The 12279-nt window shown below is 45.8% G+C and overlaps 1 protein-coding gene across 2 annotated transcripts in view; it reads left to right on the forward strand.

The window, feature by feature from the left end:
- Nucleotides 1-369: 369 nt before the first annotated feature.
- The window catches only part of MEIS1 (Meis homeobox 1), a 196323-nt gene continuing 184413 nt past the window's right edge, over nucleotides 370-12279 (forward strand). For both annotated transcript variants that reach the window (XM_063115999.1, XM_063116000.1), the window contains exons 1-6: nucleotides 370-618; nucleotides 2719-2945; nucleotides 4697-4838; nucleotides 5435-5485; nucleotides 6226-6276; nucleotides 7649-7795. In XM_063115999.1, coding sequence (XP_062972069.1) covers nucleotides 607-618; nucleotides 2719-2945; nucleotides 4697-4838; nucleotides 5435-5485; nucleotides 6226-6276; nucleotides 7649-7795 — 630 coding nt within the window. In that variant the 5' untranslated portion in view covers nucleotides 370-606. The remainder of the gene's footprint in view (nucleotides 619-2718; nucleotides 2946-4696; nucleotides 4839-5434; nucleotides 5486-6225; nucleotides 6277-7648; nucleotides 7796-12279) is intronic.

Genomic DNA, 12279 nt, shown 5'->3' on the forward strand with positions numbered 1-12279 from the left:
AGGAGAAAAAAAAAGAAGGAAAAAAAGGAAGAAAGGAAGCTTTTAGACCTCTTCTGCTTTTGATGTTAACATTTGAGGTGTCCTGAACAGTTGGAAGCACACACAGCGGATTTTCATCATTCATTCACCACCTTGACAAGCTCGCCTTTGATTGACAGTTGGAGTGGCAAAAAGTCATGCGAGTTGGTAGTTGGGTTGGAGAGGCACTTTAAAAAAAAAAAAACTGATTTGGGAGAAAGGATATTTGCTTTCTCCCCGCCGCTGTCTTGGAAACCAGAAGGGAAGAGTGTAAGAGAAAGGAAGGAAGGAAGGAAAAGAAGAGACGAAGAAGAGGAGGAAGAGGAGAAGAAGGACGAGGAAAACTCTTCTCCTTCCCCTTTTTTATTTTTTATTTTTTTTTATGCTGAATGATCCTGCCGCTTCTTTGAGACCCATCCGGTTGAAGACTCTGAACGGCTCCTCAAGCTACTGGCGACTTTAAAGGATTCTTTTTTCCCCCTTTATTTTGGGGGTGGGGGGGTGGGGGAGAGCACGTTTTGCTTCTTTTCACACTGGCCTTAAAGAGGATATATTAGAAGTTGAAAAGGAAGGGTGTGAAGCAGGCCGATGGCGCAAAGGGTACGTATTCCTTTTTAAATCGTAATTCCCGAGTAACATAATATTGAAATGTAGATCTTAGAGACACTGCCGGGGTTGGGATTTTTGTATTTCCTCAGAAACACATGAGGGAGGGTGAGTTAGATACTGCCTAAAAGTCTATCACTATTTTTGAGAGGACCATATATTTTAACTGTATAGACCCTACCTATAGACAGGTATGGGACACATAGAAGTCCTTGGACCTATTTATTCATACCACTGACGATATACTAGGGGGGGGGGGGATGCTACCTACAGGCAGCCTTGAAACAAAATGCAAGTCCTTCTAATATTCAACTTATATTTCTTTCAACTTGGAATTCTAAATAGTGTGTCAATATTTTTGGCCCTTATGGACATATTAATAATTTATTACAATTATTTTTTTTAAAAAAAAACTTTTTAAAATGTTTATATACACACACACACACACACATATATATATATATATATATATATATATATATATATATATATATATATATATTGTGTGTAGGGGAAGAATGAGAGCAGTCCATACATTCCAGACAAGATATTGTTTTGAACACATTTGCGTATTTAATTATGAATTTAGGGAAACTACATGCATATATACATTTATTATTTATTTTATGAAATGAAACTTGGAACTTTATCCCTCTACTCTAAAAAAAAAGTTTACCAGTTTAGGGAGGCAGTTGTGAATTGCAAGAATAATGCAGCCAGGAGGGCACTTAAAAGAGAATTCTACTTTTAAATACGATTCCTGGCATACTTTTGGCAATGTCTTTTCTCACACTGTAGTTGGAAAAAAAGAAAGTTACTTTGCCATTTCTTTTGCATTTACCTTTATAGTTCGAGCAGCTGTCAGTACTTCTCCCAAATTTCCCATTACCTTATGTTTGTTCATAATAAATTGAAATAGCAATATTTGTCTTTCCTTTCGCCCCAACACACACACACACACACACACACTTTCACCTGAAGAAGAATTCTAGCGTTGGGCTCCTGGTACTAAAAAGAAACATACTATAAATCTGAGCTTCCAGAGCACAGAGAAGAGTAAGCAGCAAAAGGATTTTTTACATGGAGTCAGTGTCAGTAATGGAGAATCCCAACATATTAAATAAAATTCTTCCCCCTCCCCCCAACAAAAGGGAGGAAAAACCCAATTCCTGGCTTTAGATTTGTCACACACATTTTTGAGGGCTGCTGTTTGGGTTTTGAGGGCTGACTTCTTCATAGTAGGAAAATCCAGAACAGGGTAAGCTCAAATGAATATAGTTGTTCTAGGTGAAAGACTAAGTTCTGCCCTCACCAGCACCCCAAACTAGAAACTGCCCCCATCCCACCTCACCCTAAAACACAACAACCCCACTTGAAATAGTGATTCTAAATGGGCGCTTTCTGTTTTCGAGCACAGTAGTACCTTAACAGTATGTTTTTTCACACACCAGGGAAGGTCCTCCACTTGGGGTTGCTGGCATCCACAACCGATGCCCCCACAGGGGAAACCTCTTAAAAATAAAGGACGACTGTCTTGATGCACGTGTTAATAATAGGTGTCCTCATTTTAACTTCTGCTGGGGGAAGCGTACTGAAGGAGGCAGCTTTTCAGCATGTACTTCTGATGAGCTGGACACCAAAGAAGTCCACCATCCGCGTGTTAACTTTTTACTTTCCACAAGGATGCTGTGTGTGCCAGGAGCCCAGAAGGAACAGACTTTCGAAGGCCTGCTGGAAAATTAATTGGAGTCTGGACCCTTCTCTCTCTCTCTCTCTCTCTCTCTCTCTCTCTCTCTCTCTCTCTCTCTCTCTCTCTCTCTCTCTCTCTCTCTCTCTCTCTCTCTCTCTCTCACACACACACACACACACACTTCTTTCACGATTTCGAAATGTAAAGGCAGGCCTCTGGTGTTGTCTTAAGTTGTGCTATCTTCCTTAAACTTATAAAGCGGTTCTTCTGGACGCCTTGCGTCTGCCCCCCCCCCCCCACACACACACATTCACACTCTTTTACACACACACGAGAGAAACTGCAGCCTACCAACCCTGGCCTTCCTTCTGACCCTTTTCTTTTCTCTCCTGTCTGTCATGCAGTACGACGATTTACCCCATTACGGTGGGATGGATGGAGTGGGGATCCCGAGCACCATGTACGGGGACCCCCATGCCGCCAGATCCATGCAGCCTGTCCACCACCTGAACCACGGTCCTCCGCTTCACTCCCATCAATACCCGCACACAGCTCACACCAACGCCATGCCCCCAAGCATGGGCTCCTCTGTCAATGACGCTCTAAAGAGAGATAAAGATGCCATTTATGGGTAGGTACAGGTAGCAGGAGGTTTATGAGCTGAAAGTTGGGCTCCTTCCTTCCCCCCTTTCCTCTCTCCCCCACCCCAAGGGAATCCACCGTTGACTTACAGGCGGTAGGCAAATAACTAGGACCGCCGAAGCTTTGCATGGGGGGCGTGATGTCCTACCACCGTTGGGTTTTTCGTGCAGTGCCTTTCCGTGCCAGCTTCTCTTGGAACGAGGCATTTAAAAAAAAGTTCCTCCAGAAATAAATTTTGGTAGAGAAATGCAAAGAACGTGAGCCACTTTGCAAAATTTAGTAAAACACCCCCTCCCCCGCGCGCACAAAATAATATCTAAAACACGTTGTAGATATTGGCTATTGGAAAAGAGAAAAAGAAAGAAAGATCCTGTGATTGATTTATATATATATATATATATATATATATATATATATATAATGTTCCTTTGCAACTTCCAAACATATATATGAGAGGGGGCGGGGTTGAGAGTGTCCTTTGGTTATTTTGACCACAACTTTTTGGAAATGGGTGGAAAGTCTTATGAGTAGTCCGAGGTTTGAAAGAAAGAAAGAAAGAAAGAATAAATGTTGAGGCAGGAAAAACAAAAACAAAATCAGAGGGGGTTGTCTGAAAGTCTTTGCAACAAGAGTTGAGAAATAAGAAACACTTCCTTTGCCGCTTTTTATACTGAAATAAAGCTTTAAAACACAGAGACAACAACCCATAGAAAAATCTCCTGGGGGAAAAAAAAATCTAATGCGTAATTTCGAAGGAGAGCTTCAGGTCAGAGTTGGGCTCCAAGCCTGTCAATAGTCTCTGAAGCCTCTCCAATGCGGGAATTTTAAAAAATAGTTTCTAGGTTGTGGGCGGTGATTTTGTTTTACGAGTGTCACCTCACATGAATTGGCACCCTTTGCTTTACAAAGGATCCTTCATACGAAGGGACCGCTGGAAACCGTCGGTTTTTATTTTCATTTTTAATGGTTTTATTTCTCTTCCTGCCCAACTACAGCCAAAGTTCACCCCCTCTTGCATCCAAGACAGGGGCGATTTCTTTCCCCTCCCCAACGCCAAGTAGGTTTGGTGGCGAGGGAAAAGGCTGGGTCCCACTGGAGAGGGGAGGCTGTTGAGCCCCATTTAACCAGTTAGGGTTGGTTTAAGGGCGCCTCTGCCCCCCTTCCAAGCCTGGTCGCACTGATGGGGAATGATGGGCCGTGGAAAATAGAAACGCCACAAACTCCCCGTGCCCGGCAGTGGGTTACGGAGTCCCGTTCTGCCTTTCCCGGTCCCCAGAGCTAACAACTCAGATTAAATATATCTGTAGGGGTGGGGGTGGGGAATAGGGAGAGGGGGGGTGTTAATTCAAAATGGCTGCTAGATCAGGGTTAGTTTTAGCTCTAGCTAACACGAACGACTCCTCGCACCAGGACCTGCTTTTACAGAAGGGCATCCTATGCAGCTCAGGGCCTGGAGATCCACGTCTCTGGTCCGCAAGAATCCCAACGGGGGCTGCGATGGGCGCAGAACAGGGAGGCAGGGGCGAAGGGGAATTGCTGCTCAGAAGTTCCCTTTGGAGGATTTTTCTTTCTCCTTTTGCCCCCCCCCCAAAAAAAAACACACATCAGGGTCTGCTGCTGGCAAAATTGCCATCAGGGGTGGGGGGGCGGTGGGGTAGGGGTGGGGGGCGGTGGGGAGGGGTGGGGGGCGCGCGGGGGGGGCTGTCTTTTGGTGTGGTGACTCTTGTCTTTTTCTTTCAGACACCCCCTCTTCCCACTCTTAGCACTGATTTTTGAGAAATGTGAATTAGCGACGTGTACTCCTCGGGAACCCGGGGTGGCGGGAGGCGATGTATGTTCCTCCGAGTCTTTCAACGAAGACATAGCAGTGTTCGCCAAACAGGTCAGAAAAACCAGTCTCGGTACAAGTCTGTTACACTTTCCCCCCCTCTTCCATATACTGTTCAATGTCCCTGATGATGATTGTGATATTAATATTGATGATGATGATGATGATGATGATGATAATGATTTTTTTTTTAATGAACCTGCATTCCCCTCGGTCCAGGGCCCTCCACATCTTTACTTAGATGGGAGGACCTCAGGGGTCCCGTCCCCAGCCCTCCACCCCGGGCCACTTTCCAAAAAAAGCCCCGCTGAAGCTGGTTGCCTTCGGAATTTGGACGGAGGCTCAGCTGACGCTGGCCAGCCCCTCGTGGGTTTGAGGAAGCCAGCTCAAGCCGTCCGAAAGTCTCTTCAGCGCCCAGGATTTCGCTTGTTTAAAGTGTTCCCACTAAATCTAGCAGTCAGGCAGGGGCTTTGCACGAAAGATTGCACAATGGACCCCACCGTGTAATGAAGCAAGAGGCGATAATAACGCGGTTTGCCTTCTTTCTTTTTTTTCCCCTTCCACATTTCAAACCTCTCTTTTCTCTCTTTTTCTTCCTTTTTATTTTTTTAATCTCCCCTCCCCGTACTTTCCCCCCATCGTATGTTTAGATCCGAGCAGAGAAACCCTTATTTTCTTCTAATCCCGAACTGGATAACTTGGTAAGAGTTCAAACACATCTTTTTAATAGTAGATTTTCTGTTTTCTAGAGAGGCAAGCCTTTTCTCTCTCACACACACTTTTTTTAAAAAAAAAATCCTCAGTGGAAAAATAATTATTTAGACTTTTGAACTGGAGTTCCATGTCAGCGGAACCGCGAGGCAACCGCGCAGCCAGAAAACGCGATCCAAATGCGAAGTTGGGTAGGGTGGTAGAGGAGGGCGTTTGCTTAACACCCAGGACTTGCCTGTATTTATCTAACTGCGATTATATCAGTATACTGGAAAGGTCGAAATATCTTTCCTCTGCTTTTGAAGCAGCTTTATGGCAAATGGAAATGGCGATTTGGGGTGAATGGAACTTGAGCCAAACTGACCTTACTTTTTTTTTTTTTTATGTCAATATAAGAGAGAGTAATGTGTGTTGGAAATAACTTTTGCCCCAACCCCAGATTTTCCAGGGTCTGCTGGTCCAGCGATATTACTGTATAGATCACACTTTCTTAAAGAATAGTTTATGATCCGTGTAATTTAGCCAATTCGTTGCAATACTGATCAAAAATAAAAAGCTGAGACCTCTTCTTGTTAAACAGTGTACAAAGCCATTGCTATTAATTTTTAGTTGCTGTAATAAATCAACACAAATACATAAACAACGCTTCTTTGGTAGTGGAAAGAAAGGGAAGCTATGGAGAACCTCTTAAGCCAGAAACAGAGACTCATGTTGTTTTGTATCTTTGCAGATGATCCAAGCTATACAAGTATTAAGGTTTCATCTGTTGGAATTAGAGAAGGTAATTCTCTCTCTCTCTCTTTCTCTCTCTCTCTCTCTACTGCCTCTCCCCACCCCCACCCCCACCCCCATAATGTTTCATGAAGTTGAAGCTTCGGCAGAATTTGCATAAATGTCTTTCTTTCTGGTAATTAGTGTCAAGACCAATCATGGCGTCCATTTCTCTTCACAGTTTAATTATAATTTCAGCCACTAAAAATCTGGATCACAAATGCCTGGGCCTTGTATCCCTTTTTACTACCTTTGTATAAATAGTTGCCAATTCTGTTTGCATTCGATAATATTTGGAACGTTGATTGCTCTTCAGTCTGGTTCCTGACCGATAGTAGTACATTTCTGTCCAGGTACTTCGTTTAGTTTTGAGTTAGTTTTGTAGTGGGTTTTTTTTTTTTTTAAGAGCCATCTGCAGGGTCACACACAGGGCACAGATTGTCCTGTAACGTTTTGCAGAAACAGATTTCCTAGATGTGTCAGATTCTTGTTTCTCTTGAATAGGACAACCCCACCCCCCACCCCCCATTCCCCAAGACGAAGGGACTAGAGTCCCCACTAATCCGAGTTTGCAGTTTAATTTTTTGAATATTAACAACAATAATAGTAACAGTGTCAGATTTGAATGCAAGTATATTTAAAAGTAGCACTGGATTAGAAGCAGTTCAGGGTTACAGTGGAGTTTTATATGTCATTGATAGCTGACCTACGGGAGAATTGCCCCTTGCCCTAAAAATAAACATCCAGGAGAGATTTATAAATACATTTGGGGGTGGGGGGGTGGGGCGAGATACAGGCACTCTAGGCATTTTATCTAAGTGTAGTAAGTGGACTGATTTTGCTCTACAAGAAATAGGTTAAAATAGGCCCATTCACAATGGAAAACCTTACAAGGTAGGTCACAGTGCCTCGGAATTTAAAGTCATGGATGGATATAATGTAATCCACCATAGTGGATTCAGCTTTCCGTACAATTGGAGAGGGGATCTTTTGCGTCCTCAAACTCCTTTGGAGAGGGTTTGTGATGATATAACTAGATGAAATTAAATAGTTTACCTTAAATGTCACCCACGCAGGCCACCTCACTAATGGTCACAGCTCTGAGAGCAGATGAATTTAACACGGGTGTTGAATATGTTGTAGGCTGTGAATCATCTTGTCACTGTCAATTTTCTGGGATATCTCTATTTTGCCAGAAAAGAAAGTTATTCTTAATTCTGGATGTGTCTCGAGGGGATAATTGCAGCGCGTTTCCCCCTATTTAGAACTTTTGATGTCAGACACTGGGAGGGGGAGGGGGAATGGATTGCTCTTGTCAATTTCACTTAACCTGCACTTGATTATATTTTGGTTTTGGTTTTGTTACTTCTGTCATAATGTAGGTGCACGAACTGTGTGACAATTTCTGCCACCGGTATATTAGCTGTTTGAAAGGAAAAATGCCTATCGATTTGGTGATAGACGATAGAGAAGGCGGATCAAAATCAGACAGTGAAGACATAACGAGATCAGCAAATCTAACAGATCAGGTATGATCATCTCCAGCCTTGTAACAGACGTTCAAATCTGTATGCAGATCGCTCACTGGGTCACTACGCCCCCTTTTATTATTTGCATACGATTAAGTCCCTTTTAGATAAATTTCCATCGAAATGAAATTTTTTGAATAATGTGGCTATTATTGCTTCATTAAGGCTTGCTCCCGGATTCGACCTGGCGAAATGAGCTTGTAAAAGCACTGCCTGCAACTTGACCTGTTCCTTGTCGCTTTTAATTTTTGTCTTTATTTTATTTACTCCCTTTTTAATGATAATAGAAGTGTTTAGCCATGAATTGTAGGCTTCCGGGTAAAGGAATGGTGGTGGGGTGCGTGGGTGGGGGTGGGGGGGTGAAGTGGGAGAGGAGGAGAAAGAATAAAACCCGAGATAGGTGGTCCACAGAAAGAAGACAGAGAAGGTTTGAAATCTAGCAAATGCTGGCTATTTTCTTCCTGTCTCTACGGTTCATTAGCCTGTCTTGTCAGTTTTCCTTGGCCGAACGCTTTTAGAGCTCAGTGAACACTGCTTTGTACGAGGCTTGCCTGCTGCAAAGACGCCGGGTTTTATTTGACTTAATAGAAAAATAAATAATAAAAGCATGGCATTAAAGAAGAAGAAGAATCTCGTGCGTCTTCCAAATAGTCTGTATATATTTGGTACCCCTTATTTGAGACATCTGCATTAATATGTCGGTTAGGCCTAATCCAGTTGCATGCCAGTGAGAAATGTTCCATGGCCATGTACGCCCCTGAAGTGTTCTTGCATCCCCGGAAGAAGTTGTGCTTTCTATTTAAGGAAAACAGAAGTGTCGCTTTGGGTTTAAGGTGGGAGGTGATGTTTAACTAATCAATGCTTCTTAACACAGCAATTAGCGACCGCAGGTCTTGGATGTTGCTGGTTGTTGAGTAGCAATTGCTGCTTCCCTTTGAATGGGAAGCGGACTCGTTTTTCAAAGTTGTTTAATCTTTATGATCTGCTATGTTGAAGAATCCTAGGTCAGAATCCTAGAAGCAGCCAGGCTGTGCCTCTGGAGGCTGTGTTTTGTGGGAAAGCAAGGCACAGCCAAGCAGACAGGGGATCTCCTCAGCATCTTTGCTTTGCCCGGACCAAGAACACCATCGAGTTGAGGTTACGGGGCAATTTTCTAGATCTTTTTGGTTAAAGGTAGTCCTCATTTCCACACTAGAAGCCTTATTTTTTTTTGTGGCATGTCCTTACTTAGGCCTGATGAGACATAAGTAAATACTTTCGATGTTATAAATGTGATGGTAGAGCACAGTGTGTGGAGCCATGAACTTTCCAGAAGAGCTTTGTCAAATTTTGAGTTTCTGGAGCCAATGAAATGGAAATTGGAGAGTTGCAGTTATTTCTATACTTTGCTATGAGCTTCTTCGTAGCAATATCCAAACCTCTATATTATGTATAGGCCGTTCGGGTGGGTGTGTAGTTGTCAGTTGTTCCTTTGAAATGTTGGAGGTGAGATGGCCCCGGCTGGAAGATGCCTACCTGGGGAGCGGTGGTACCACCAACACCCTGCGCCCTTGTCATAACGCGTAAAACTCGGGAGCTGTTAAATTTAGCCCTAGATGAGGAAAGCTCGGGGAACGGTTGTTGAATAAAAATTGCAATCCAACAAGTCTAACTAGAAAATGGGTTTCTAAAAGCTCCGGAGTGCTTGGTACATAAAGCTATTTGAGCAAATTACAAGAATCGCTTAGGGGCACGAATGAAATCAACACTTTAATTGCCTCCAAAATGAAGATTTATACCCCATTTTCCCAAGGAATCATTATTTTATTCAACTGAAAGCTAAAGAAGTGAAGTTATGGGGTTGTTGTTGTTGTTGTTTTTAAAGAAAAGAAATCGGGGTTTGATATTCATTCATTGAAATCCTTCTAGGCAATTTCCCTATCTGCATCCCTTCTTTGCTTTCCATCGCAAAGATGACAATATAAATATCCCAATCAATCCTTGACAAAAAACGAAGTTCTTCCTTCTAAAGTTTTTGCTAGTTGTGTCGCTACTAATGAGATTGGACCGTCGCTTTAATGGGGCATCTCTGAATTGTCTCATTCTTGTGCCTTCAGGCAGAAAAGTTGAACTGGGTGATGGGATACGAGTTGCTTAATATCCACTCTTTCATGCTTCTTGCGGTTTCCGCGGTGCGGGGGCTGGGTAGAATCCTGCGCCGTTAGTCCAACATACAGAAAGGACCAGTCTCAAGTTCAGCTGAGAAGCTACAGGTCTTTCCCTGCGCGCGGGCGTGTGGAAGAGGGAGAATGCGTGCGCGTGTGTACGCGTTGCGCGCGTGCGCGCCGCCTTGCTTGTTTGCCCACTTTGCAGCAAAGGGTTGCAAAGGCAGTTGTGTGCTTTTCGGAGATCGCCCCTGTAAGGTCTGATCCGCCGCTTCCTCGCTACACACACACACACACACGCAGGTCCTCTCGCTTTGTTATGAATGTGGCCCAACCAGTTTGCTACCGTGTTGCGTCGTCTATTTCAGGCTGCGCTGCTGACGACAAATGCAGAATCCCCTTCAGGTGTTATGCGAGCCGTAGTGCCTAGTTAGCTAATTAACCCCTTTGTCTCTAGAGCTTACTGAGTTTCGTCGCCTCTACTTGGCCATCCACGGCAGAGCCCTCGCCATGGGGAACAAAAGGCGGCTCCTCCTTTCTTCCTCCGAATGAGGGCTGGGCGCGGGAGAGACTTAGAAACCCTCCTCTGCCCGGTCAGCCAGGCAAGGAGAGGGTGGGTCGCCGCCCCGACCTAAGCCTCCAAGCCCAAGGGGACGCAGGGGCCCCGGGGAAGCAAGTCGAGCGGGGTCCCGGCTTCAGCGCTTGCGCCCCCTCCTGACGAGCGTCGTTTCCGAAGTGGCGCCGGCCAAGCTTGCTTGAGCCTTAAGCGCGGCGCAAAATGGCTTTGGGGAGGGTCCCTCTGAACCTGCCCGAGAAAGAACGGTTGGCATTAGGGGAGTTGCGCGGAAGCCGCAGGCAGGCTGGGCCTGGTTCCTCCTGAGCGGGGGCCGGGGAAAGGCGGCGAGTAGATGGAGAAGGCAGTTCGAGGGAGAAGGGTGATGACAGCGGCGAAGGCAGCCCGCTGGCTCAGGGGTCGTCTGAGCGGCGCCTCAAGGGAAAAACGAAATAGGCGCAGGGGGGCGAGGAAGCAGATTCTGAGCAGCTGCAATGAATGTCCAACTCTGGGAGGTTGCCAGGGCTCATTCCTGCCCTCAATGCGCACCCCTTAAATACGCAAAACACTTTTCATTCACACGCCTCCTTTTCAGGGCTTTTCGTGGCGCACCGGGTTTAACGTGTGGAGCGCTGAGTGGGGACGCGTGTCGAGAAGGGCTGCTGAGCGCTGCGAAGGTGCAAAACCGAGCCCTGCCGGAAAAGGCGGCCTTGGATATGTGCGTCGCTCGGCCGCTGCAGGGGAAATAACTGTAGGCCGTTTGAACCCCTCCCTCCCTGCCTGCCCCCCAAATATTCAAGGCCGCCACCGCTTCACCCCCAGGGAGCGTTTAGGCTTTCCCCGGGAAGGGGCCCTCGAGGCCTGCGTAATGGCGAGCGAGCAGCGGCTGGAGTTGTACGAGGCGGCACGAGGCCCGGCCGTGAGCGAGCTGGCGTTAGAGACGAGCGAAGGGCTGGAGGGAAGCGTTTGGGGGGCCTGGGCGAGAAAGGCGTTGCTCCTCTGGGCAAAAAGAGTGCAAGGAGCCGAGCCTGGAGGCAGGCCGAGCTCGCCCTGCGCTTCCCTTGGCCTCCCGTTGAGGTTTAGTCACGGCCTGACGGCGTGTCCAAAGAACACAATGGCGCAAGTGGGCAGGGATGGGAAAGCGCGGCAAAGGGGAGAAGAAAGCCGCTAAAGAAGCCTGTGATTGTGTCTGCTTTCAGCTACACCCGCCCAGCGGGGAAAGGGGGGGGGGGGAGAAGGGGAGCAAGTGGCCGAGGGCTTGTTCTGCGTTGAGGAAGCTGGAATTAGGCCTTTATGGCCCCTGGTATCACTGGCCTGCGCCTATTCAGTGGTGGTGGCAGGGAGGCTAAATACACTCCCCTCCCCTCCCCACACACAGTCTCTGTAAGGAACATTCCAAGTTGGAAAAGGGAAGAGGGTTCTGTGGACGGACACTGTCGCAATTTCCACCAGTTTGTGTTTATAATCTCATTTCAAACCACGCCAGACTTTGAGAGAGTTTGCTTTCTGCCAGGGGAGTCACAAGGATGGTGGCGGGTAGAATGTCCAACAGTGGCAACTTTTACTGCAAAGACTTGCAGGTGGAATAAAGATAATTACGCTAGTTCCCACTTAACTTTTTGAGCTGGTCACCACACATAGTTAATAGGGAAAGTGAGGAGAATAGCTTTATTTATTATCTTGGAGAGGACAGTCTGTTGTTGAAGTGGTATTTTTTGTTAGAATCTGGTAGTTTGGCTGAATAGCAGCGATAAACTCCCACGTTTTACAAAATGGAAATAAGAGTT

The sequence above is a fragment of the Elgaria multicarinata genome, chromosome 2 (genome assembly GCF_023053635.1).
Source record: "Elgaria multicarinata webbii isolate HBS135686 ecotype San Diego chromosome 2, rElgMul1.1.pri, whole genome shotgun sequence".
NCBI lineage: Eukaryota > Metazoa > Chordata > Lepidosauria > Squamata > Anguidae > Elgaria > Elgaria multicarinata.